General features: G+C 35.8%; 1 protein-coding gene across 5 annotated transcripts in view; it reads right to left on the reverse strand.

Moving 5' to 3' along the window:
• The window catches only part of PIGN (phosphatidylinositol glycan anchor biosynthesis class N), a 113,608-nt gene that overhangs the window by 72,784 nt on the left and 13,718 nt on the right, over positions 1 to 27,106 (reverse strand). For 4 of the 5 annotated variants that reach the window (XM_024133951.3, XM_028480277.2, XM_024133950.2 and 1 more), the window contains 8 exons: positions 25,958 to 26,064; positions 21,154 to 21,278; positions 19,914 to 20,044; positions 18,897 to 19,013; positions 16,446 to 16,486; positions 13,496 to 13,555; positions 12,161 to 12,253; positions 10,985 to 11,040 (listed from right to left, as the gene is read on the reverse strand). In XM_024133951.3, the coding sequence (XP_023989719.1) occupies positions 10,985 to 11,040; positions 12,161 to 12,253; positions 13,496 to 13,555; positions 16,446 to 16,486; positions 18,897 to 19,013; positions 19,914 to 20,044; positions 21,154 to 21,278; positions 25,958 to 26,064 (730 nt within the window). The remainder of the gene's footprint in view (positions 1 to 10,984; positions 11,041 to 12,160; positions 12,254 to 13,495; positions 13,556 to 16,445; positions 16,487 to 18,896; positions 19,014 to 19,913; positions 20,045 to 21,153; positions 21,279 to 25,957; positions 26,065 to 27,106) is intronic. The other variant, XM_028480276.2, reaches the window with a different exon arrangement.

A 27,106-nucleotide genomic window follows, 5' to 3' on the forward strand; every position in this document is an offset into this window, starting at 1 on the left:
AATGGAACAGGATAGAAAGCCCAGAGATAAACCCACGCACATATGGTCACCTTATCTTTGATAAAGGAGGCAAGAATATACAGTAGAGAAAAGACAGCCTCTTCAATAAGTGGTGCTGGGAAAACAGGACAGCTACATGTAAAAGAATGCAATTAGAAAACTCCCTAATACCATACACAATAATAAACTCAAAATAGATTAAAGACCTAAATGTAAGTCCAGACACTATTAAACTCTTAGAGGAAAGCATAGGCAGAACACTCCATGACATAAATCACAGCAAGATCCTTTTTGACCCACCTCCTAGAGAAATGGAAATAAAAACAAAAATAAACAAATGGGACCTAATGAAACTTCAGCGCTTTTGCACAGCAAAGGAAACCATAAACAAGATAAAAAGACAACCCTCAGAATGGGAGAACATAGTTGCAAATGAAGCCAACTGACAAAGGATTAATCTCAAAAATTTACAAGCAGCTCATGCAGCTCAATATTAAAAAAACAACCCAATCAAATATGGGCAGAATACCTAAGTAGACATTTCTCCAAAGAAGATATACAGATTGCCAACAAACACATGAAAGAATGCTCAACATCATTAATCATTAGAGAAATGCAAATCAAAACTACAATATCATCTCACACCAGTCAGAATGGCCATCATTTAAAAATCTACAAACCCACGAGAGGGGTGGGATAGGGAGGGAGGGAGGGAGACGCAAGAGGGAAGAGATATGGGAACATATGTATATGTATAACTGATTCACTTTGTTGTAAAGGAGAAACTAACACACTATTGTAAAACAGTTATACTCCAATGAAGATGTTAAAAAAAAGCTACAAACAATAAATGCTGGAGAGAGTGTGGAGAAAAGGGCACCCTCTTGCACTGTTGGTGGGAATGTAAATTGATACAGCCACTATGGAGAACAGTATGGCGGTTCTTTAAAAAACTAAACATAGAACTAACATACGACCCAGCAATCCCACTACTGGGCATATACCCTAAGAAAACCATAATTCAAAAAGAGTCATGTACCACAATGTTCATTGCAGCTCTATTTACAATAGCCAGGACATGGAAGCAACCTACGTGTCCATGGACAGATGAATGGATAAAGAAGATGTGGCACATATATACAGTGGAATATTACTCGGCCATAAAAGGAAACGAAATTGAGTTATTTGTAGTGAGGTGGATGGACCTAGAGGCTGTCATAGAGAATGAAGTCAGAAAGAGAAAAACAAATACCATATGCCAACACATATATATGGAATCCAAAACAAAAAAAAAAGGTCATGAAGGACCTAGGGGCAAGACAAGAATAAAGACACAGACCTACTAGAGAATGGACTTGAGGACACGGGGAGGGGGAAGGGTAAACTGGGACAAAGTGAGAGAGTAGTAATGTATATATGGACATATATACACTACCAAATGTAAAATACCTAGTGGAAAGCAGTTGCATAGCACAGGGAGATCAGCTTGCTGCTTTGTGACCAGGTAGGAGGGTGGGATAGGGAGAGTGGGAAAGAGGGAGATGGAAGAGGGAAGAGATATGGGGATATATGTATATGTATAACTGATTCACTTCGTTATAAAGCAGAAACTAAAACACCATTGTAAAGCAATTATACTCCAATAAAGATGTTAAAAAAATGCTATCAAAATATTGCAGACCTAAAAAAGGAAGAAAAAATAAAAGAATGTACCTTGCCATTCTTAAAGCACCTAACAATTTGCTAAACTAAATTAAAAAAGGGAAAAAAAGCTTGTCCAGAAATAAATTACTTAAGCTAATTTATGTTCTCAAGTGAAGTCTTAAAAAAAATGAGAAGAAACATTTTTAAAGAGAAATACTTGTTACATTACATTAAATACATATTTTATATGAAATATTACATTATATATGGAGTAGGAAACCATGGTCCGTCTAATTTATATTTTTCTAAATGGACTCTATAAATCTAGGGACATACCAAAGGTTCAGAATGTGTCTGGAATTCATCAAAATGTTCTATACAAACCTCACTGTTGCATTATGACATTAAAGACTCTTATAGGGGGCTTCCCTGGTGGCGCAGTGGTTGGGAGACCGCCTGCCGATGTAGGGGATACGGGCTCGTGCCCCGGTCCAGGAGGATCCCACATGCCGCGGCCCGTGAGCCACGGCCGCTGGGCCTGCGCGTCCGGAGCCTGTGCTCTGCAGCGGAAAAAAAAAAAAAAGACTCTTATAAACGTGTTCCCCATGTAATTTTTTTAGTTTTCCATAAGTTGAGAACGAGTGCAAAATAAGTCTTAGTATCACATATTATAAACATAAAGAAGTTTTGTGAGAAATTAAAAGTCCAGAATATAAGGTACAATATTTTAACATCCATGTAAAAAAGACAAAACAAATAACAACAACAAAATAAGGGAGGTTGGCAAGGGAGTAATCAAAGGAGTATCGTATACAAATTAAAATGAATAAAGGGGAGCTGCACGTGCCAATGCTGGTAAATCTTTAAAATCGTACTGAAGGGAAAAAAAGAATTGTAAAAAAAAAAAAAAAATCGGTAGATTTTAAAAATAGGGATTCAATTATATTACACCACTTTATTTCTTAAGAAAAAAAGAGGATCTAAAGAAATATGGTAAAATGTTAACATTTTTTAAACCTGGATTGTAAGTACAAGGATTTTTGTTATAGTCTTTATTCTTTTCAGTGTGTTTGAATAATTTCATAATTAAAATCAAAAATATGTTAGCCAAAGGGATATATACATACACATACATAGGTACACATGATATGTATAGACAGATACATAAGAAACTGCAGCTACGCCTCCAGGAACAAAGACTGTAAAGACTGGAACACACCAGGCACGGGAACTTTTTATTATCATCTGTGTGATTTTTATTGTGAAGATGTATTATTATTATTTTTAAAATTTATTTATTTTGTTTTATTTATTTTTGGCTGTGTTGGGTCTTCGTCGCTGCGCGCTGTCTTTCTCTAGTTGCGGCGAGCGGGGCCTACTCTTCGTTGTGGTGCGCAGGCTTCTCACTGCAGTGGCTTCTCTTGGTGCGGAGCACAGGCTCTCAGTGTGCAGGCTTCAGTAGTTGCAGCACTTGGGCTCAGTAGTTGTCGCACACAGGCTTAGGTGCTCCGTGGCATGTAGGATCTTCCTGGACCAGGGATTGAACCTGTGTCCCCTGCATTGGCAGGCGGATTCTTAACCACTGCGCCACCAGGGAAGTCCCAAGATGTATTACTTTTTCATTCACATTTTACTAACCAGATTTTTAAAATAATTAAAACATTAAAATTTAACCATAGTTTCTGGCTATGATGGAGAAGCTTTGGCATACCAATGCTCCCACCAGGAACAACCAGAAAGCCTGATAAAACAAAATTAAAAATAAATTTGAAGGTACTGGAGAGCTAGCAGACCCTTGATAGTCTTGAGACCATTAAGAATTGAAGGGTTTGGACCCTAGAAATAAATCACACAGAAAATTGTAACCCTTAGGGCATCCCTACACAAGGAAAAAGGCTGAGAATTTGGGCAGATGGCTGCTGCCAGGATGTAGAGAATCCAACAAAGCCTTTGGCAATCTTATCAGACTGTAGAGATGAAAATTAAGGTTTGCAGCATCCCGTGAAGCCAGGACTTGAGGACCCAAAAGAGAATAAAAATAAGAGAACAATATACAATTTTCATTCTGGATTTTTAAAAAAAGACATGAAAAGAAGGTTATCTGGAATTACTTAAACTAATTTAATACAGATTCTGAAGTGAAGTCTTAAGAAAAATGAGAGAAGGAATTTTTATAAGCAAGAATTTATATATGGAGAACTCAGATAAAGAAACAGAGGCCAAGTGCTGGTAAGAGGGAAGGTGAACTTTACACTCAGCTGAATTCTTCAGCTGTGTAGGACAAGAGGACAAGAAGTTGGGGAGAAGGCACCTGAAAAGTAGGACAGTAATCTCAAGATATATGAGAGATAAAATCTGGTGTTCAGGAGCCACCTGAGAGGAAGAGCGCTAGCTAACACAACAAGCTTCAGCTGAGATCCCTGGGTGGCTCCACTCTAAGAGCAGAGGCAAACCAGTGGGAAGAAGAGACAAACAAACTGCAACACAGCTTTGAGTCAGCTACTGCTCTGTGCCTGTCAGAGGTTAAGGTAAGACCTCTCTAGAGAATGAGATAATCCAGAGCTTCTAAAACTTTTCATGTACAATGATAAGGGTTCATTTAAAAACTACCAGACTCAACAACAGGACCAAATGACAAAGGACAACAGTAACAAACTCACGAATATGGTTATTGGTGTTATCAAGTACAGACTTTAAAATAATTGTGGTTAATACATTCAATAATGGAGAATAAGACAGAAAATTGCACCACATAACTGGAATCTACTTTTCAAATAAATTGAAATAAAAATCCTAGAATTGAAAAACAAGTGATAACGGATAGCCACAAACTAGACAAAGCAAAAGAGAGATTTGCTATATCAGAAGATAGGTCAATAGAAAATATCTTGCCTCAACCTTGAAGAGCAGAAAGAAAATACAGAAAAGACCATTTAAAAAATCAACCATACACATCACTGTGAACAAGAACATATATATATATATTTCTCCTGTATATATACACACACACACATATATATATATACACACACAATTGGAATCACAGAGAGGGAGAAGAGAATTTGGCAGAAGTAATATTTATGATAATAGCAACACAACATTTCTACATAGTAATTTGCATGAAAATTTTTCCTCTATTGACTAAAGCTTTTATATTGAAAACATCAAGTTTTAAAAGAATCTATTATCAACATGTTAAGCTTAACTAAAAAGCGAAAGAGGAATAAATATTAATTGTGCACATTTCTTTGCTGTGATTGCTATTGTTTCATCTTTTTTCCATAGTTATTTGAACACTGTAGAGGAAACTAAACCATGTTTTAGAATTATCAAGACTTTCAGCATTTTTTCAGGGTGAACTAGTGTTTGGAGGGTGAAATCGCCTTAAAATGCTACCCTTAGAAGTATTATATATTCTTTACTCAGATTTTTTTTTTTTTTTGGTGGTACGCGGGCCTCTCACTGTTGTGGCCTCTCCCATTGCGGAGCACAGGCTCCAGACGTGCAGGCTGAGCGGTCATGGCTCATGGGCCCAGCTGCTCCGCGGCATGTGGGATCTTCCCGGACCGGGGCACGAACCCGTGTCCCCTGCATCAGCAGGCAGACTCTCAACCACTGCACCACCAGGGAAGCCCATTTACTCAGATTTTTATTACAAAGATATTTCATTTCGGTCAGGGCTCATCGGCCCAGCTGCTCCGCGGCATGTGGGATCTTCCCGGACCGGGGCACGAACCCGTGTCCCCTGCATCAGCAGGCAGACTCTCAACCACTGCACCACCAGGGAAGCCCATTTACTCAGATTTTTATTACAAAGATATTTCATTTGCATTTACAAATGATATTTTAGAGATACCTAATGATATCTACTCCATTCCTTTATAGAATATCTATTTAAAGGAAAAACTATATCAAGAAGACAAAGACAGAAAAAGCAGAATGAAAAAGTATTTATGGAAAAATTTGCACTCCTTTAGACTGACCACTGACAAAGAATCTTATCTTTCATGTCATAATAAAGTAAATGAATATTTTCCAACGTAGGTATGTGATGTATAAAAATTACTTTAAAAATATATATTTATTTATTTATTTTTGGCTGCATCAGGTCTTTGTTGACGCACGCAGGCTTTCTCTAGTTGTGGCGAGCAGGGGCTACTCTTCGTTACGGTGCACGGGCTTCTCATTGTGGTGGCTTCTCTTGCTGCAGAGCATGCGCTCTAGGTGCGCCGGCTTCCATAGTTGTGGCTCGCGGGCTCTGGAGTGCAGGCTCAGAAGTTGTGGCTCTTGGGCTTAGTTGCTCCGTGGCATGTAGGATCTTCCAGAACCAGGGCTCGAACCTGTGTCCCCTGCATTGGCAGGAGGATTCTTAACTACTGTGCTACCAGGGATTCTTAACTACTGTGCTACCAGGGAAGTCCCCAAAGTTACTTTTTTAAAAGAAGAATTTCGGGTTTGAGGCAGAAAATTACACTTTTAGTAAATAATTAGTAAATCAGATGGATGAAGTGGTAGAAAGAGTCACATTAAAACAAATATTTAAAATTTGGTCCAAAGGAGGAATTTTAATCCATATCAGACTAAAAGAAATAAATATATTAAAAAGAATCAAAGTAACTTTTGTCATTTTAGTAGAAAATACTAATATTAAAATATTCTGTTAAAATTTATTTCAGTTCCCTGAATTTAAATAGTGTTTTTTAAATAAAATATAACAGATGTTTTGGCTTCTATTGGCAAGGTACAATATCTCCTTCCCATTTTCATTTTTTTCTAAAATATCTCTTAAGAGTCTTTTCTTGTTCTTTTCTCATTTCATGGAATTTTTTTCTTTTAATGTTTTTCTTATCTTACTTTAGCCTCTATACACACTTTTCAAATAGAAAGTGTTTTTTCCTCCTTTTTAAGGTACTTTCACATGTAGCCAAACTATACTTTTTCTAGTCATGCAGCTCCACCTGCTGGTCATTCCTTGGCATAGACTCAGGGTCCATTAGACCCAATTTTAGTTTTGAGGGTTTTTTGCGCAGTTCTATTTGTCATAATGAATATTTCATGATTTTTATTCTTTCTTAAAGGTCTTTAAAATAGGAAAGGTAAAATTTACTTATTTTTTAAATAATAGGATAAAATAGGATATGCAATTACCATATGGATCCACTGGACCCTTTTACAAGTCTAAGATATGTTACAGGATCTTAGCAATCTTGTTCTTCCTATATCTTGACACGTTTGCTATTTCATCACCCTAGGAACTATTACATTATTCACCAATTATTCATGCTAGAAAAGACTAAATAAGACAATGGAAGAATGGTAGAGAGATATTATTAAACCTAAATCTAGTGATGCTGGTGAAATTAATCACATAAGTAAAATCTCAAGACTGAATTTTCAGCTGTCAATATCCTAGATAAGTTTTCTTACATTTAAGAACTGATGAGTGAACAATATATTTCTACCAAGAAAAAGGAAATACGGTACTTATTCAGAAGGAAGGACTTCATTGAACAATTATTTGTAACAAGAACCTGAGCTGTTTTACAAAAAGGATGTGTGACCACAGCATTCTTTCATCTTTTATGATGTTTATGTTCCAATAATTACTTGATATAGTTTCTAAGTGGACAATGCTAACATTAGGTGTATATATAAAGGTGACTGGAAGGAAAGAGATGGTGTAGAAATGAAAAAAACTCATTGGATTATAGAAAAATAAAGAGCCCATTGTACTCAGATGATAAATGATGATAACTGTTTTTCCTGGTATAATGAACATATGTAACAGGGAAAACAGGATACTCCTCATAATAGAAATAAAATATCCAGGAATAAAATAATGAGAAATATATATTGGATGGGAAAAGATAAAATTATACTTAGGGACATAAGAGAAGATATAAATAAATAAAGTTCAATAGTGTAAAAACGTCAATTCTCTCCAAATTGCTTCCTAAATATAGTGTAATAACCAAAGAATTTTTCATATAATTCAAGTTGATGATTCTAAAATTTATATGGAAGAATAAATTTCTTTTTTATCTGTGCCCATAACTTTTATGATTTTGATTCATGCCAATGATTAGAATACCATTTGTTTTGTTTTTTGGTTTTTTTTTGCCGCACTGTGTGGCTTACAGGATCTTAGTTCCCCAACCAGGGATTCAGCCCAGGCCCACGTCAGTGAAAGTGCCAAGTCCTAACCACTGGACCACCAGGGAACTACCTATTTTTTGTTTCTTTTTAAATTATGTTTTATCAAAGCAATATATACATATAATTTTTTTAAATCAAAAACAGTACAGAGGGGCAAAATGACAACCAATGTGTCCCTGACCCACCCTTCTCAGCTCTCAGTTCCCCAACCCAGAAATAAAAACTTTTACATGTGTCTGATTTTAGTTATTCTGGTAGTAACCCTCATTTTTCTTAATAATATGCCTTTTTTACTATTTATTTTTTCCAAAATTTATTTATTTATTTGTTTTTACTTTTGGCTGTATTGGGTCTTCATTGTTGTACACGGGCTTTCTCTAGTTGTGGTGCGTGGGAGCTACTCTTCGTTGTAGTGCGCGGGCTTCTCATTGCGGTGGCTTCTCTTGTTGCAGAGCATGGGCTCTAGGCACGAGGGCTTCAGTAGTTGTGGCTCGTGGGCTCTAGAGTGCTGGCTCAGTAGTTGTGGCACACGGGCTTAGTTGCTCCGCAGCATGTGGGCTTCCTGGGCCAGGGCTCGAACCCGTGTCCCCTGCATTGGCGGGCGGATTCTTAACCACTGCACCACTAGGGAAGCCCTTATTACTATTTCTTGACTTGATAACCTGAGACCCTTGCTGTTGACTCCCTGCTGACTCTGTTCCTGCTGTCTCCTCCCACCTCAATATGGTTATATTACTATTTTTACCTCCTGGTGGCTACGTTGGTCACTTTAATAATCTAATACCCAAACCTCTATCTTATTCTCTCAACTATAGCTGGAATCATCTCCACATTCTATTTTATGAGGACAATAGCACCACTATTATTCCATTTATATTTCTGCCTTCCAACCTGTAGCCTTGTACATTGCCGAAGTTGGTAACATTTGCATTCTATTCTGTAATCATTATTAAGTCTTCCTTGCTTTGTCTAAGGTTTGACTCTAAAAGCTGAAAACCAATATTTACATTTATGATTACTTAAATGCTGTTCACTCAGTAGTAAAGTTTTATACTATAATTAAATTTTCTCATCTATTTCTTTGAAGCCTTGATCCACATGCCAATATTCAAATCTTTCTTACAGTCGCAACAATTGTTCAAAATCATGTCACATCTCTAGGTTGCTTCAGATTTGAAGCCTGCTTTTATTGTACAATTTAAAATGTTTCCTTTCCCCTTAAGTTTCCAGCGTATGGGGGGGTGAAGAAATGACACCTTCCAGTGTTTCCTCCAGCTTCTCATTCAGTGCATATATTACTTAAAATTCATTTCACTTCATTTGAGGTCTACTTGCTGTTCTAATTTGGAGGATTTGCCTCCCATTTGGACCATTCTTATACAATTTATCATTCCGTAAGTTTTTAGTTGCATTTTGCATTAAAAAAATGCATCCTATACTTTTTCTCATTTTGTAAAGTTTGTGCTGCATTTTAATTTATGGATACAACAGTTTCTCAGATATTTCTGAGGATTTTAATATTTTTAAGCTCTTTTCTATTCCTTCAGTTATCTATTTCCTCACAAGTCAATTCTTTGTTTTATGCAAGGCTTTTCTGGTCATACTGCAGGCTTTCAACGAATGATGATTTTCAGCCAGACAAGTTTGCAGGCAGGGTGGGTGAGCCAGTGGGTGAGAATCAACCATTCTGTTGGGCCCCCTGGTGACACAAAGCTAGCAGTGGCTCTGCAGGCAGGTGTTGAGCATGAAAGCAGGGGAAGTTCATGGTCAGCTCCAGGGCCAAGTGGAGGAAGGCGGGCAATGTGCACTTGAACCCCTTCCAGCAGAGCATTTCCCCGATCAGTCTTTCTCAATTAGCTGATCTAAAGTAACTCTTAGTTACTTTCAATGTCCTGTGTATTTTCTTCATATCAAAAATTGATAATATATTTCTTGTTCATTTATTTATTTTGTTACTGTCTGACTATACCACTACATTACAAATAAACATGCATATGATATCTAAATGATATAATATAGGGCAAATTCTAATTGATAAAGACTTGGCTTATAGTCTTTATAAGTATATGTGCTAATCCTACAATTAGGGACACTCCTCAAAAATAATTCTACCTTTGACAGATGTAATATAATTAATTTCATATGGTCATAACTTGCAAAATCCTAATTTTGCTTTGTTTTTCTCTCCTATACACACACACTCACACACACACACACACACACACACACACACACACACACAGGCAGGCTGCCATAGAGAATGATGTGATTACATGATTCAGAGGGCAATAGTTTCTAGTTTATGAATACTACACTAGTGCTATATAAGTTATGAAAGATAACTCCAATGAAGTCATTCAATCACATCCTTACCACCCATATTTCAAACAGTCTTTATTTATTTTGGTCAAGAGCAAAATCCTTCCTAATTAAATGTGAGTCGCTACTAACTGCAAACGAAGTCCAAGGAGGCTGAGTAAACCTTCCCGAGTCGGTGGTACAGTCACATTTATGACTCAAATCTCCCCATTCTCAATTCAAGGAAAGCACATCTTTCTGGATGTCAGACAAAATCTGCTGCCCACCAAAATCTACTCTCCTCTTTTCCCAAGTAATTGTCAGTGTTTCCCAGAATTGTCTCATTGGCCTTTTCTTGTCACTTTTTATATTCTCCCCAGAGCCTCCTACATGTTTAACAGTTTCCACCACCACCTTTATGCTGTTGGCTCCAAAATCTTAATAACCAATTCTCATCTCTATCTTGAGATCCAAGTCCTTATTTTTAACTAATTAACTGGTATCTTCAAATGTAAGTTGAACTCGGTAAATTCATCCTTACTTTTCATACTAGCTCTTCTTTCTTTCTATAAGCCATAATGTCACAAGCATCTTCCCAATCAACCAAACCAAGAGCCCCACACCTTCCCAGTCAAACCCTGTTGAATTTATCTCCTTAATGTTTCCTATATCTCTCTGCGCACCCATATCTCCTCTACCAGCCATTCAAAGGTATATAGCATCTGGTCCATTATTTATAAAACAATAGAAGAGGCTTTCATTTAGAAGACTGCACTAACGTACCCCAAAAAGACAATGTTTCTAAGTACCTAATCTATCCTGTCAAGCTTTCAAACTCAGTGAAAAATTATTTCCTACAAGTTAATAAAAAATATAAGAGACTTACTTAAATGGTGTGAACAAAAATGGTAAAGTAGCTTCTTTTTTCTGAGTCATTTTCACCTGGGAACCAAGTATGAAAATACTTTATATTATAAATGAGAAAAAAAATTAATTTCATTTTGAAATATAAACATCCATTGAAATGGTTCTTCAGGGACAGAAATAAATGGAATTCTGTGTTACTATATTATTTCATAAATATCTAAAGCAAATGTTAATATTATTGTACCATTACAATAAGCTGAGAATTAAGCATTATCAAGCCTGCAAAATAACATATTGTAATGTAATTAAACTACACTTCTTTAATTCTTAGGAAACAAAATAAACTAAGCTGCATTAACACATTCTGTTATTAAGAATAACAGAAAGGGACTTCCCTGGTGGTGCAGTAGTTGCGAGTCTACCTTCCAGTACAGGGGACGCGGGTTTAATCCCTGGTCCGGGAGGATCCCACATGCTGCAGAGCAACTAAGCTCGTGCACCACAACTACTGAGCCTGCACTCTGGAGCCCGCGAGCCACAACTACTGAAGCCCACGTACCCTAGAGCCCACGCGCCGCAACTGCTGAGCCCACGCACCATAACTACTGAAGCCCGCGTGTTCTAGGGCCGGCATGCCACAACTACTGAGCCCACGTGCTGCAACTACTAAAGCCCATGAGCCTAGAGCCCATGCTCCACAGCAGAGAAGCCCGTGCACTGCAATGAAGAGTAGCCCCTGCTCGCCGCAACTAGAGAAAGCCCGCGCACAGCAATGGAGACCCAACGCAGCCAAAAACAAAAAAGAATAACAGAAAGTTTCAGTTAAATGGTCACTTCTTTAAGCTCTTAATGCATATAATAATATACATGGAATGACAAGAAATGTTGCAATCTCTAATCCTACTTCTACATGGCAAATTCCATTGATAAGGACTTGGTCTGTAGTCTATATGAGCATATGTGGTACTCTAACAATTAGGGACACTCCTCAAAGGTAATTCTACACCCTCAAACTGATTCATGGAACCTGCACCTCAGATATGTGAAACTTTAGGACACTAGTTAAACACACAAAATTTAAAGATAATAAATTATAGAAAATCATTTCTTAAAATGCAGAATCAAATATTTTCACTTAATATATTTAATTTTAAAATTGTAGTAGCGTCCATTTTTGTGTGTGGTCTTGTTTTACCTTGAACTGTTCAAGAATCTGTACTGCATTTGTAAACATGCTCTCTGCTTTGAAGAGATCAGTGCTGTTAAGTATATCCACAGGAAGGGTTCCCTGTAAATAATAGACACTGATTTAATATTAGTACCAACAAAGCTCAAAATATTCTTATAAAACAAAACAGACTTACAAAGGAAGCAATAGAGATGACATATGGACAAATTCTTGGAATAATTAAACAAAAAATCTTTTTAAAAACCATAACTAAAAAATGTTCTATTATTTTTTCTTACAAAGTAGATATAATAAAGTAAATAAAGCGAAAGAGATGAATTAAGTTCAATAAAACCTAACATTTATTGAAAGATTACTATGTGGCAGGCAGTGAACTAAAGGTGCTCTGCACACACAAAAACTTACTATGGTAGGCCACAGCCAGCTCACTTAAAAAGAAAAAAAAGACATAATAAGAAAAATAGGATTATACTACTATGCATAGTAATGGTAAGGATTGTTTTGTGAAACTTTGGTTTCAGTGACAGACATACACACACACTTATGACTATAAGGGTCATATCAGAGTTCTGATGTAGATGACATTATTTTTTTTAAGTTTGATTTGAAGCGCTAGAAAGAACGGCTGATGGGAATGGATTTTGTTTGTTTTTTAGCTTTTCAGCATCCAGTTCCCATTCTTAACAGCATTACCATTCTATGTTGAGATATCAGGTAGAGCATAGTAGGTCTCTAATGAGGCCCCCCCAGTCTTCCCTCACTGAAGGGTAGACAAATAACCGAGGCCAGACCACTCAAATGGTAAGCACTGGAATTTGACACTTGAGAGTCAAGGAACAGAGAGTACAACAGGTGTAATGCTACTCTCCCCTAGTGTCGGTGACCTTGCAGACTGGCCCTGCCATGGGACCACGGTGAGCTTCTTTCTCCTGAGTCTCTGGAGCACTCCTGGTTCCTGTTCATTTCCCAGTCTGGCTTTTGAGGACCCCTTTGATTTAGCAAACCAGCAATATCTTTTTAATAAATTTCCTTTAAATGGATTCAGTTTCTGCTGCTTACAATAAAAAATTACTTATATATTTTCATCATGTAACTAAAATATAAAGATATAAATCTATTTACATTTTAGAAAAGAAAAAAATTTTAAGAAAAGCTATTAGGCTTGTGCTCCATGTTGTATTTCATACTTAATTATGAGGTGTTACATCTTTAGAAAGAAATATAAAGGAAAAAAGTTTTAAATGTAATCAAAGATAATTCAGAAACACATAAAAAGTAAATTTTACTGTACAATAATTTTTTTTTAATTCTGAGAGTTGATAAGAAAATTGTATTCTTTACCACTGAATTAAGAGGGAAGGGAACTCCAATAAGAGCAGCCATCAGTGGTGCAACATCAGCCTACAAACAGAAGTTCAAATCTAAGAAGTCGACAGAGATCAACAAGGAAAGTAAATAATCTAACTAATATCACTGTAGTTTGAAAAATAACCATGATATTCATTATAATCCATTACCTTCAAACATTTATTTAATACATAGTAGGTACTGATCTCTAAAAAATGTCATTTGCTAGAGATACGTGAACTTATGAAAACTTAACTTTGACAAGAAACCACTAGGAGCCCCAAATGTAAAACACATAAAACAAAAAGTTACTATTCTAGATGCTAAAAACTTGACCACTTTATGCAACAGTGTTTGAGTATTATGAGAAAGATGCTTTAAATAGCAAATAAATGGCAAAAATAGACTTTACCTAAAGAAATATATATATATATAAATTAAAGACAGTATGTATCAGAAGGAGGTTGGTTTGCACGCCAGTGAAGTCCAGAAAAGATACAAACCAGATAAGAGACTCTTTGGACAAAAGACCACAAATATCGTTTTGGAGAGCTCCCTTCAAGTCCAGTTTCCCAGAGAGTTGTTCATGCTTTCTGTCTCCATGGCCTCACCTCCCCATCACTCCCCAGGCCACTCTAACTTGTTTTGACTCTTTATCATCCTGTAGATTGCTCTTCCTAAAGAGCTAATAACCTCCATTTTTCTACAACTAATTGATTGCTTTTATATTAGTCCATACAATTTTTCAGGGAGTAAAATACTTGGCTGTCAGAATGCCCAGTTTCAAACACTTGCTTGTGATCTCTGAGACCTTGGGCAGGTTATTTAACCTCTCCAATGCTTCAGTTTCCTTATCAGTTAAAAAAGAAATAAAAGTTTCTCCCTTAAAGAGTTATGGCAGGATCAAATGAGACTAAATTTATAAAGTACCTGGCGCATAACAGTCCTGCACTAACCGGTGGCTACAAATGCTGTTGTGATGAGTATAATTACGTGACCTCTTGGCAGTACTGTGCGGACCACCCCCTCCTGGGCCTCTGTAACATTGCTCCACTGAGTGTCTCCAATCTCACTGTGGCTTCTTTCCAGATACCTTCTCTGGCCCCCATTTCAAATTGGAGTTTGGTCCCAGGCTTTCAGTCTTACTTTTTACCATCTAGACTCTCTTTACCATCTCACAGAACAATGAAAACCCCATTGGCCACCTAATCGCTTCCTCTCCTTACCCCAGAATCCATGTTTGGCCTCCTCTGATCTAGTCTCCAGGCTGCAGCCAGAGGAATCCTTTCACAGAAAATCAGATCATGTCACTCCCTAGGCTTTGAACACTTCAAAGCCTTCCTCAAGCTTTAGGATTAACTCCATAGGGTCCATGAGGCCCTGTGTGGTCCAGTGTTTACCTTATTCTGCCTCACCTCAAACCACGGTCTATTGCTCTGTACACCCACTTTCTTCAAGATCCTTTAAAATGCCATGTACCCTCTACCAGAGTTCTGGGCACATGCTGCTCCTTTGCCTGAAAAGCTCCCTTCCTCCTGCCTTGGCCTGGCAACTGCTACTCATTCTTCAATCTCAGCCCAAGCCTCAATTTCTGAGGAAGCCTCTGCTGACCACACAGCTTACGAGATACATCTGCTTTATACTCTGATGGCTTCACAGGCCTCTTTTGTTGTACTTATCACGGCTATAATTTTACGTTTATTTGTGTGATAAATACAAATAAAAGTAAAATTTATCTTATTCCTAAACTATAAGCTTCCTAGGGTAGGGAATGTGTCAGCTTTTATTCACCATTATATCCCTTATACCAAGTTTAATGTTAATGTGTTAATGTTTCAATATTTTAATGTTAATGTTAATGTTTGCACGATGTTTAAACATACTACAGACACACAACAGTGTTGGCAGAAGGAATAAATAAAGAATTCTCATCTAATGTAGATCTGAAGCAGGATTCTGAGAGCAATAGCTGAATCTACATTCAGTTTTTGATTATGATCCAGTCTATATAAAAAACATGTTCTTGTTTTATGGACTTCAAGTTATTCCTATCTCTTTGACAGTGATTTTTATCGCAAATTAATAGACTGCTGTCTGATTCTATACATTGTCACTTACTTGGATAATAAGCATCCATCCTGAGCGAAGAGACCATTCTTAATATGCTGAGAAAGAACAGGCTTCTATAACCGTACGCCTGAAAATGAGACCCTAGACCTTGGTTTATCCACCACAGTAAGGAATGTCAGCTTGTGAGGTGACCTGGAGAAGTAAGGTATTCCCGCCATTTTGGAGGCCACATACCAACGATGCCATGCCTTCCACAAATAGTAAAGATGGCTGTCTACACAGCATATCTTCAACAAGAAAAATCTGTGCTTCATATTTATAGATAATGTTATTGGTCTAACTTGATTAGGTTGGCCACGCATTTTCCTATAATATAAAGTTTCTAGCTGAGTAATCTATATACTCTTGTCACTTTTTCTCCATTGCATTTGTAAAAACTCTGGGTAGAATTAAAGATAAAATGGGTGTTAATAAAAAAGAAATGGTAACTGACACACTAACAGGAGAGAAACCCATAATGGAGTTTTATTAGATCTGTGCTTAAAGCAACTAAGCAAGGCAACCATGACAAGAAATCACAGAAATGTAACAGGCATGCAAATTTTAATTTGAATAATAATTCTTTAATTAGCCAGTGTTATTTGGAGGGAGGGCATCTTCTCCTTTCACTTTTATTTGCGGCTGCTTTTTTTATTTTGCCAAAAGGAAGATTACTTGGGGTTAAGATATTCTCATTTAACAGGATTTCCCTTGGTAACTGAAATGTTTTAGAAAAATCTTTTATCATTATTAATATACCTTTTTTCCAGATTTTTTTGGTCTAAACTTCTTATAGATGAAATTAAATCGGAACATGATTAAATTTAATGAATACCTGATTGACATCTTGTCTCTTCCAGTTCTCCAATTTCCATTCTGAAAGATACAAATAAACACCAGAGCTGATGTTAAGAATTTTTTTAAAAAATAAATCATTTTATTATTATAAGTGGTCAGTGGAAATAGAAAGTATTGGTAAAGTTCATTTTAAGCCAAGTATGAACAAAAAGCGTGCTTAAGAAGGAAGAGCTGTAAATTTTTTAAACTAGAATTTTAAAAGAATAACTGAAAAGTAAATATTTGATATTTTCTGTGATAGTTTATTAATTTGGAAATAATTTGGAGATAATTGTTTCAAAACATCCAAAGGCTAAGGAAGGAAAGATGGAAGTAAAAGGCACAATGATAACAACTGTCAGCATGACTACAACTAATGACAGTCCTGTTCCAGGGAATTATTAAGGCAACCAATAGCCCGTTAGTCAATCTAAGCTTTTCTTTTTTCTGTAATGAGAGTTGCTTGCAAAATATTTGAAATTTTTTAGCTCTGATGCTCCTACCATCACTAATCCCAAATGTGAAAGTAGTATAGTGATTTACTATTAAAACTGCCTCATTCCCCTATCTTTCTACATATAAATTCAGAAATTTCAATAAACAGTAATCAAAACAAATGATTATGAGGCCATGTCTTGATTTTAAGACTTTGTTTTTGACTTTAAGATATATTACCCAAAGGGTTCTAAGGCATTTTTATGATGAAATTTCCTTTAATAAGCTAATAAAGTTTAAAAATATGATCCTAATTCTACCAGTCAGCTACCAAAAATTCAGACTAATCACCTGATGAGGAAAAACATGTACATTCCCTTTCTCTGTAACTTATGATACCAAATATCCATATAAGAAAAAATACATTCTTTCAGTAATGATTCTTGAAGTCATATGATTCTAAAACGTTAAGTCACTGAGAAATCAACTGCCAAAAGAAAGTTCTGTCTCCTAAGTATTCAATACAAACATACTATTTAACCTAGCTTCTATTTAGATTCAATCTAATCCATTTAACACAGAGCATAAGAATATAAAATGGTGCAGCTGCTTTGGAAAACAGTTTGGCAGTTTGCAAAAAATAAAACATAGAGGAACACATGACCCGTTAATTCCACTCCTAGGTACCTGCCCAAGAGAAACAAAAACACATATGCACTCAAAAACTTTTACACAAATGTTCATTGCGTCATTATCATAACAGCCCAAATGTGGAAATGACCTAAATGTCCATAAGATGACAATGAAATATGGCATAGACATACAATGGAGAAAGAAGTAAGGAGTGACTGCTAATGGGAAGGGATTTGGGGAGGGGGGGGTCACAATGAAATGTTTCGTAATTAGATAGTAGAGGCGATTACATAATCTTGTGAATATACTAAAAAAATTTAATCATACACTTTTAAAACATGAATTTGATGGTATGAGAATTACATCTCAATAAAAAATAAACAAAAAAAAAAAAAGAAAGAAAGTGTGTAGGAAAATTTTATTATACAAACCCAAAAGTCTTCTATGGTAGAAATACCTAATACAGCTGGGAGTCCACATCCCTGGAGAAGGTTTTAAAAGGAACATTTCTAGGCCTTACCCAGACTCATGGAATCAAAATACCTACAGACAAGGTCTGGAAATCTGTAACTTTTTTTTTAATCTGTATTCTTAAAAAGTGCTTTGAATGAGTCTGACACAACTAATCCAGAGAAAGGCATTTGAGAGGAATTTATTTTTTCCAATTAGTAAAAGCTTTGAAACGCTAAAATACCCTTACCTTACAAAATAACCAGAGCTCCAAGAAAAAGGAATTCCTTTTCGTCATGGATTGAGAAGCAAGGGAGGGCTTCCCTGGTGGCACAGTGGTTGCGAGTCCGCCTGCCGATGCAGGGGACGCGGGTTCGTGCCCCGGTCCGGGAAGATCCCACGTGCCGCGGAGCGGCTGGGCCCGTGAGCCATGGCCGAGCCAGCGCTTCCGGAGCCTGTGCTCCGCAGGGGGAGAGGCCGCAACGGTGAGAGGCCCGCGTACGGCAAAAAAAAAAAAAAAAGAAGCAAGGGAGCCTTGGGCAACAGAGCCTTCAAAAGTACTAGAGACAGGGCAAAATCTGTCCGGTTTTGAAATATCAATTGTGACATATGTGTGATTTATCTAATTGATAGTCTTTGCAGGTAAGATCTAAGCCAAGGGTTTAATCTAAGTCCTGGAATAATAAGGTTTGTGAAAAAAAATATTAAAACTTATACTTGAACTTGCACAAGGCAAATAACTAACAATTATATTTCAAGCTGAATATTATAAACCAAATAATATGAACTATACAAAAGTAATACATAGAAATAGTAATGACACAAATATCCAAATGAAAGCTATAACTTGAAAAGTAATTTTTTAAAGTTAAACTTTGGTTTTATTTTAAAATGTCACATTTATAAAAACAATAAAGATACATGTTCATACCTTGCAAATATGTATCATCAAATTTCTGAGCTAACACTTTTTGAGGATACTTGATTCCAGCTCCCCAAGTGACAAAAGGAGTACAAGTCTCTAAAGGATGACCAGCTCCATGGGAACCTACAAATAAGACACAAAGAGTAATAAGACAAGTATCAATATATAAGAATTAACATATACCTAAATATCTTTCAATACTTAGTTTTAAAGAGTTGATCTCTATATAGCTAATTCTAGCCACCACACTCCCAAATGTTTGCATCTCTATATAACAATTAGTTTTTAAATATTCCCAAAGAAAGCCAGAGCATCAACAACAAACAGGCAAAAACAAAAAGCAGAACATCCGTTGAGTGACTGGTTGAAAGAAGAATAAGAATAATAACAATAAGACTTGGAGGAGATGCCACCAGAGTAGCACCAAAGGCAGAAAGAACAGGGAAAGCTCCTTTGGGGAGTAACCACCCAAGTTTGAGGCCAGGTCTGCTCTGAAGAGGACAGCAAAGTCTCTATGCTTTTCTTCCAGGCCGCTCTGGCTGGTATAGCCAAAAGCCCTTTATAAAGTGGAACCGGCTCACAAGAATTCTACATTGTGATTTGGTGACCCAAACCTCAGCTTTGCCTTATTTTGTTCTCTGTGCACACACTGTGTTTGCCTTGGGAATCTCACAGCGGGGATAGGCTCATCCAGTAGTACCCTCAGTAATACCACCTTAAACTCACCCTCTCTGCCATCACATACAGTTAATTCTAGGTGGATAAATAATCAGTATTTTTTGTTTTCTTCACCACACTTTTCTCTAATTTCTCATGTTAAATGAGAGTATATTCCTTTCATAGTTAGAAGAAAGATTATATAAGATCAATCTTTTATACACTAACATTTTATGCATGCTATTATGTGCTAGACAGTTTGCATATACTAAGATATCTAATCCTCTTCAACATTACAAGATATTTGCAAGCTACATTTACCACTACTTTAATCGTAAAGTATATTTCACTTAGAAACAGACTAACCCCAGTCTGTCATTCCATGGTCAGCAGTAAAGATAAATGCTGTTTTCCCATCACTTCCGTAAAAATCTTTAAGAGTAGACACAATTTCTTTCAATCCCTCATCAACTATTTTAATATTGTTCAAATATTCCCTGTTTAAAAAGAAAGAGAAGAGAAAATTAAATTACACTGATTACATTAATTTGGAAAAATCAAATTTATTCAACATGAACTTATAAAGTCAATAACTTGAAGTACTTTTAGATCTCATCTTTATTTTTTTAAATCAGAGCTCTTTAGAGTGTTAAAAGTAATTTTCTTCTCTTAAAGAAGTAAAAAAATCTGGAATCATTTTCAAAAATGATTTTTAAAAAGATATCAATTAGCAAATAGATTTTAAGGAATGCTTTTTAAGTCTCAAATGCAACAATGACGACTTTTAAGTTCATGCCTCTCATAATGTAAACTATATTGCTCTTTCCATATTAGTAATAGGTAAGCATCACTGTTTCAACTATAGAATATTTCCATCCCTTAGAGTGTTTGTGATTTAAAACACTATAATATATTTTGAACAAACTATATTTAAGCTTTCCGTACAGTTGAACAAGAATGGTTTGGTATAAGTTCTATCACTTAAGACAATGCATTGTGTTAAAGAAGGGAAGCATGAGGTATTCATTACTGGCAGCTAACCAACAGGCTTTACAGTTAGTTAGACTAATCTAAATCAAATTCAAAATGAAGAATAAAAGTATAACATGAATTCTTCCTTTCTTATGGTCTGCAAAAGTGAGAAAAATAGTCACTGTTTTATATAAGGAGTACTACTGAAACATCATATACAAAACTTCATACTGTTATCTGCTAGATACAGCACTGATTAAATGGAACATAAGGAACAGCTAATTACGTCTTTCTGTGATATAAATATTAACACCATAAAAATGCTTTTTATTTCAAAATTAAAATACTTCTAAAATATAAGTTTTTTTCTCTCTGACCTGATAAATGAAGAATATGGAATACACATACAGGATATATTTTACTTATATTAATGTGCAGTGTGGTCACAGCACATGTGATTTTAGCCACTATATCATACTACATCTCATATAAATGAGAACTTATTCTACTTTAGACTTATTTAAAATATAAGTTCTGTTGTGATCATTACAAAGAAAACATTATAATAATATTTTAAAAGTTCAAACAGGTGTTTCCCTCAAAACCATGAAATTAAACACAGCATTAAAATTACCTTGACGATGGTCGGTGAGCATGTCCATTTGTATCTATTCCTAATAAATGTAAGAAAAAAACTATTTTGTCTTCATTTAGTTTAGAAAACAAAGATTGGTTGTTTCTGGCAGCATGAAAGAATTCCTATATGTAACAAATCAGTTAAAAAATTTTAGTTCATTTATTTTATTTAAAAAGTAATTCCAATGAAAACATTTAATTAAATTTATACATAACTATAAAATTAAATTATCCTATTTTGTTTAAATTTGTCCTCAGGACCTACAACACAAAGTACTTGTCAGTTCAGACATCTACGTTCAAATAACGAGTGAGCTATTTTCTGTGTTATAATTAGGCTGAAAAAAGGTTATAGAAAGGGAATCTCGATTTCATGAAGTTCTCATAACATTGAATAAAATATAGATTGAAGAACTATTTTGACAAGAGTCAAAAGCAAAACGGGGGGCTTCCCTGGTGGCACAGTGGTTGAGAGCCCGCCTGCCAATGCAGGGGACGCGGGTTCGTGCCCCGGTCCGGGAAGATCCCACATGCCGCGGAGCGGCTGGGCCCGTGAGCCATGGCCGCTGAGCCTGCGCGTCCGGAGTCTGTGGTCCGCAACGGGAGAGGCCACAACAGTGAGAGGCCCGCGTACTGCAAAAACAAACAAACAAACAAAAAAACGGTACTAGTGGCAACAGTTCAGGAACGCTTTATGAGCTTAAAATGTTTTCATACTTCTGTTGTCCTATGTTACCACCCTAGTCCAACCATAGTCTCTCATTTGCAACATTGCAAATAGCCTCCTATTTCCTTTGTCCCAAGACTAGAATCTGTTCTTCACATTGTATGATAGAAAAAGGTCCACTTAATGAAAGGAAATGCGGTTCAAAAATGATTAATTTCATAATGATAAACTGGATTCATAAAGCCCTCTAAGAAAAGGATTCATCCCGTGCTTACATACACATGAACATGTAAGCAAGTACCTATGGAGAGTACTTTTAAATTATTTTAAATAAGTCAACAGGCTGCCAAGATATATAATTATTGTTCACATAAATTAACTATAGAAGATGTTAATTTTAAGAATAAGAGGTATTTAACTTTCCAACAAAAGTCTGAAGTATTTTTTCAGATAATTCTTCATTATTACAAACATTAAAAATATAAATGGTGCCATTAGAGAAACCATCTAGTCAAGAATAGAAATAATTTTTTTAAAAAACATAAACATAATGCTACCAATCCTCCTTAAAAATGTAAAATGGCCCCCTAACTTTCATATATGTATGAAATGTATATTCTGCCTAGCCCCTTTCAAATATATTCTAATTAGTCCCTAAGAAATTTTAAATCTAGATGGAAATGGCAAGTTTTTCAAGAGAAAGGAATTACATTCTAAAGATATAATTGAAAGCTGACAAGAAACAAAAAAATTTAGCAATTGAACTTGAGTCAAATTTACAATTTGTTTCATGACTGATAATATTCAGCTTTGTAAAAAGCGCTATTCATTCATATGTGGACACAAGATCTGGGAAGCCATGAAACACTAATCTTACAGAGCTCAGCCTATTAGATTCCCACTGCCTTTTAAAAAGTTGGTCTTTTGTACCTAAGAGATAGAATACACTCCTAGCTTCTTTCCCCCCAATATTTAGTATAATTATGCCCACCAACCCCACTTTTCTTAGCTCAAAGACACTCATTCATTTTTGTACTTAACAAATATTTATTATACCTCATGGGAGACTGCTAGATGACTACCCCAGCATGCAGTCTCCCTTTCTCTCCAAGTAAAACCTCTGATTTTATGGGACATGTCAGTGCTCCAAACTTAAAACCTACATATTTCCTATTCTCTCTCACAGCTACATGTGCCTTTTTGGTTATGGCCAATGAGATATAAGTCAAACATTTCGGTCAAAAGACTATGTGGACCTAAGGCTTTTTGAAATAAATTTAATTTAGTAGGAGAGAAGGTCCTTTTCAATTCCTCGTACTGTTGGTCTAAAACATTTAAAATAATGGCTGGAACTCCAGCATCTCTTGGGTCGTAAGACAACTTTGAAACTAAAACCATGCTCTGAGGATAGAAGAGAAACTTAGGAGACTGGGTCTTAATGACATTGTGGAACCACTATGGCATTCTTGGACTGCATCAATCTTGGGCTGCCTACTTCTGGCATTATCTTTTATTGAGATAGAACTTCTAAGCAATATTTTTTTTTCTATTACAGAGTTGAATTTAATCTAAATTAATCATGTATCTATGTACCAGACAATTCCATGATAGGAATTTAGATTTAACAATGTGAAAAAGTATCTCTGCCACAAGATGTATATAGGGTTGAAATTGTTTGGGTTTTTTTGTTTGTTGTTTTGTTTTGTTTTTAAATCCCCCTTTTGCATAAACAGTACAGAAATGCTTGTTAGATCCAATGGCTTATAATATAGACAGTTGTAAGCTTAAATAAAAGCAGAGTTCCTTTTAATCCTCTGGGATGTATTGGAACAGTTCGTCCTCACACATCTTTTTTTTCCATTCTTTTTTAGATTCTTTTCCCATAGGATTGAAATTGTTGCCAATGTATCAAAAATTACAGCATAGCATAATAAAGTACTAACATAGAGGTATTAAGGGAATATAGAAGAAGGTTCTCTAAGTCAAACTGGAAGTGGGGTAAAGCAAAGGGAAGTCATGGAAGACCTAATAGAGGAGATGGCTATGGATATTTCACCACAATTTTTTAAAAAGTGAGTAGAAATTGGCATATATTTGTAAACCGTTTGACTAGAATTAAGCATGAGTCTCTGGCCAGGGCACAAAGTCCAGGTTGGACCCTTGACTCCCTCTCTAGCCTGATCTCAGACTGTGCTCTAGTAAGTGTTCCTGCCATGCAAACCTCCCCTTTTTTCAGTTCCCCAAATCCATTATGCTGGCTCTCCTTTCAGGGCCCAAGTTTACATAACGCTGTTGGCCTGAAATACTCTTCTCTATATGCAATCCAGATCCATCCATTTCTTTGTCTCCTATACTTCTCCAGAGACTATCTCAAAACTCTCAGAAAGTCTTCCTCTGTTTATTTTAGATCAGAATTTTCTAAAGATATATTCTTAGTCCCTGCATTTTTCCTTCACACCATTTATCATTGTTGATGATTTCATATTTTTGTTATTACCTGATTAATGTACATGTCTCTATCATATCTTATGAAGTTGTAGGCAAATTTTTTTTCTGGTCACTATCATATCACCAACTAGCAGTGTTGAAGTAAAGTAAAAAAGGCATAAAATCAGGCCAGTCATTAGCAATATCTGCCTATCCACAAGGAATCAAATCCATGATTTTGGAACACTTTTGGCATGTTTATGAAATTAGAAGCCAAAGGTCTTTAAGCAGATACTAATATAAGTCAATTATATTAAGAAGTGATAGCAAAATAAATTGCTAATTATTTTTTTGAAGAGATTTTATTTAACTTGAAGGTTTTCCCTTTTGACAAAAGCATATGTTAAATGAAAAAAGAAAGCTTCAAGGAAAAATATTCTGATAAAAGCAATAGGGTTTATCAAAGAACACATTGAGCACTTAATTCCTGATAAGTAAATACAAAGAAAAATGCAGACACATACTGACTGTTTACAAACAAACAATAAAAATGACTACATTATGGAGAAGTTCGCAATGTCAGTCCAAAGACACTACTGGTAAAAAGAAGAATCATTAAGGGTCAATCAATGAATGCTTCTTACAACAGATGAATTATGAGTTATAATTTGGAGATAAGAAAGAATAGATTGATAGAAAGGAGTGAGCCAATATCCACAGCTGAGATTTTCACACAATTTTTGAAAATATAAATTCTATTGGATTCCTGGTGAAGCTGTGATGATTGTCACTAACAGTCCAAAAAACTCGATATCTTAACAAAATTCAAATATTTTATTATGATTAACTTGTGAATTTGTTTTTGCTTATCTAATTTTTCTTTAAAGTACAAATTTTTTTAAACATCTACTTTATGTTATAATAAATGCATTAGATTTGGACAGCATTTTTCAGAAGACTTTCACACAAATCACATGGTCCCACTACGTGTAAGAGACTGGTTCTGTGGTCGAAGAAAGACCAAGAAGGTTTACCTAGGATAATTCAGCAAACTAGGAAAGAAATGTAGGTTTCCTGAATCCAACCAAGGGCTCATTTTACTGTCAGAAACACAGAATTTAAGAGTTAACTTTTTAAAAAAAATAAATCTATTTATTTAATTTATTTATTTTTGACTGCATTGGGTCTTCGTTGCTGTGCACGGGCCTTCTCCAGTTGTGGGAGCTACTCTTTGTTGCGGTGTGCGGGCTTCCCATTGCAGTGGCCTCTCTCGTTGCAGAGCACAGGCTCTAGGAGCGTGGGCTTCAGTAGTTGTGGCACGCGGGCTCAGCAGTTGTGGCTCGCAAGCTCCGGAGCACAGGCTCAGTAGTTGTGGCACACAGGCCTAGCTGCTCCGCGGCATGTGGGATCCTCCCAGACCAGTGATTGAACCCGTGTCCCCTGAATTGGCAGGCGGATTCTCAACCACTGCGCCACCAGGGAAGCCCAGAGTTAACTTTAAAAAAATTTTTTTTTAAACTTATATTAATTGGTTATTGTAGAATGTGTAATTTCCTGGAATCCAGTCTTTTTAAAATAGTATGCTACAATAAAGAACTTTCAAGTTCATACAAGTAAAAAAAACTAAGATGCATTTACTAACAAATCAGTTTCTAGTACATTAGGTACAAATACGTGTGCTGTAGATTAGCCACTCAATAGCACGTACCTTCACATTATCAAAAACCCAGGTATCCAGTTTCGTTACATCCTGGGCACCAAAATCCTCACTGTAAGCGTCATAATTATGTGCAAAAACATGGTTTCTACCAGCACCTGAAAAGGAAATTTGGAGAAAAAAAATTTTAATGATCTTCCATGGACCATCGTTTATACTATAACATATGCTGTTGTTTTTGTTCTCACAGTAACATATTCCAATTTTACAGATACACTACAAGTGAGTTAATTAACTTGCCAAAGTCACAGTGCTAATGAATACATGACAGCACAAAAGTAAACACCAAAGTTTGTCTCCCTGTAAGGATTAAACTATCCAAAGAATTTGTGCATCTAAGGATGGTACAATCTAAAATAGATGAAATCATTTGTTTTACAAAATTCCCTAACCAAGAAGAAAATTCAAATATTTCAATTCTTTTATTCATAAAATATGTGCATTTTTCTCAGTATAAGGGAATAAATATTGCTTACTGCCAAATAGTTTGAAAGGGTCAACAAATATATTAATCTTACACATTTGTAGGATTTTATTAAGAATCTAATCAACTTAGTGAATTTCTGAGTTAGGCTCTTACAGCTCATAAGTAAGATATAACAAAATAATGACAAATCTCTTATAATATCAGCTTAGCTCTAATCATACTATTCTACTGTTCAGTCATTCTATTTCCCACATTCTAAGTAAAGATCTGAGTGGGTCTGTGGGTTGCCATAAGAAATGGAACATTCTTATTCGATTATCTCCAATTCAGGCGTCCTGTCCTATCAACTGTAGTCAGAAGTAGGGAGGTAAGTTTGGTAGCCATAGCATCTTAATCCATCCTCACCACCACCAGTCCCCCCAAAAGCTTAACTGCTTTCCAAAGAAGGGAGTATATAAATGGCAAGCAGTATAAGTTTTTTGACCTGCTCTACACAATAATGTTCTGTGACTATCACAGAGAAAATTCTGAATATCTGTTTTGCTTTTGAGACATATAATAATCTTTAGTAATTACAATTATTTTATTATATTCTTGACTAAGTGTAAACCTTCTCATTAGGTGAAATGATCATAATGCTCTCACTAAAAAGCATTTAATGACATAAAATTCAAATGGAATCCAACTGATTTTAGAAAATAATGTAAATGAAT

This window comes from Physeter macrocephalus, chromosome 19 (genome assembly GCF_002837175.3).
Source record: "Physeter macrocephalus isolate SW-GA chromosome 19, ASM283717v5, whole genome shotgun sequence".
Lineage (NCBI taxonomy): Eukaryota > Metazoa > Chordata > Mammalia > Artiodactyla > Physeteridae > Physeter > Physeter macrocephalus.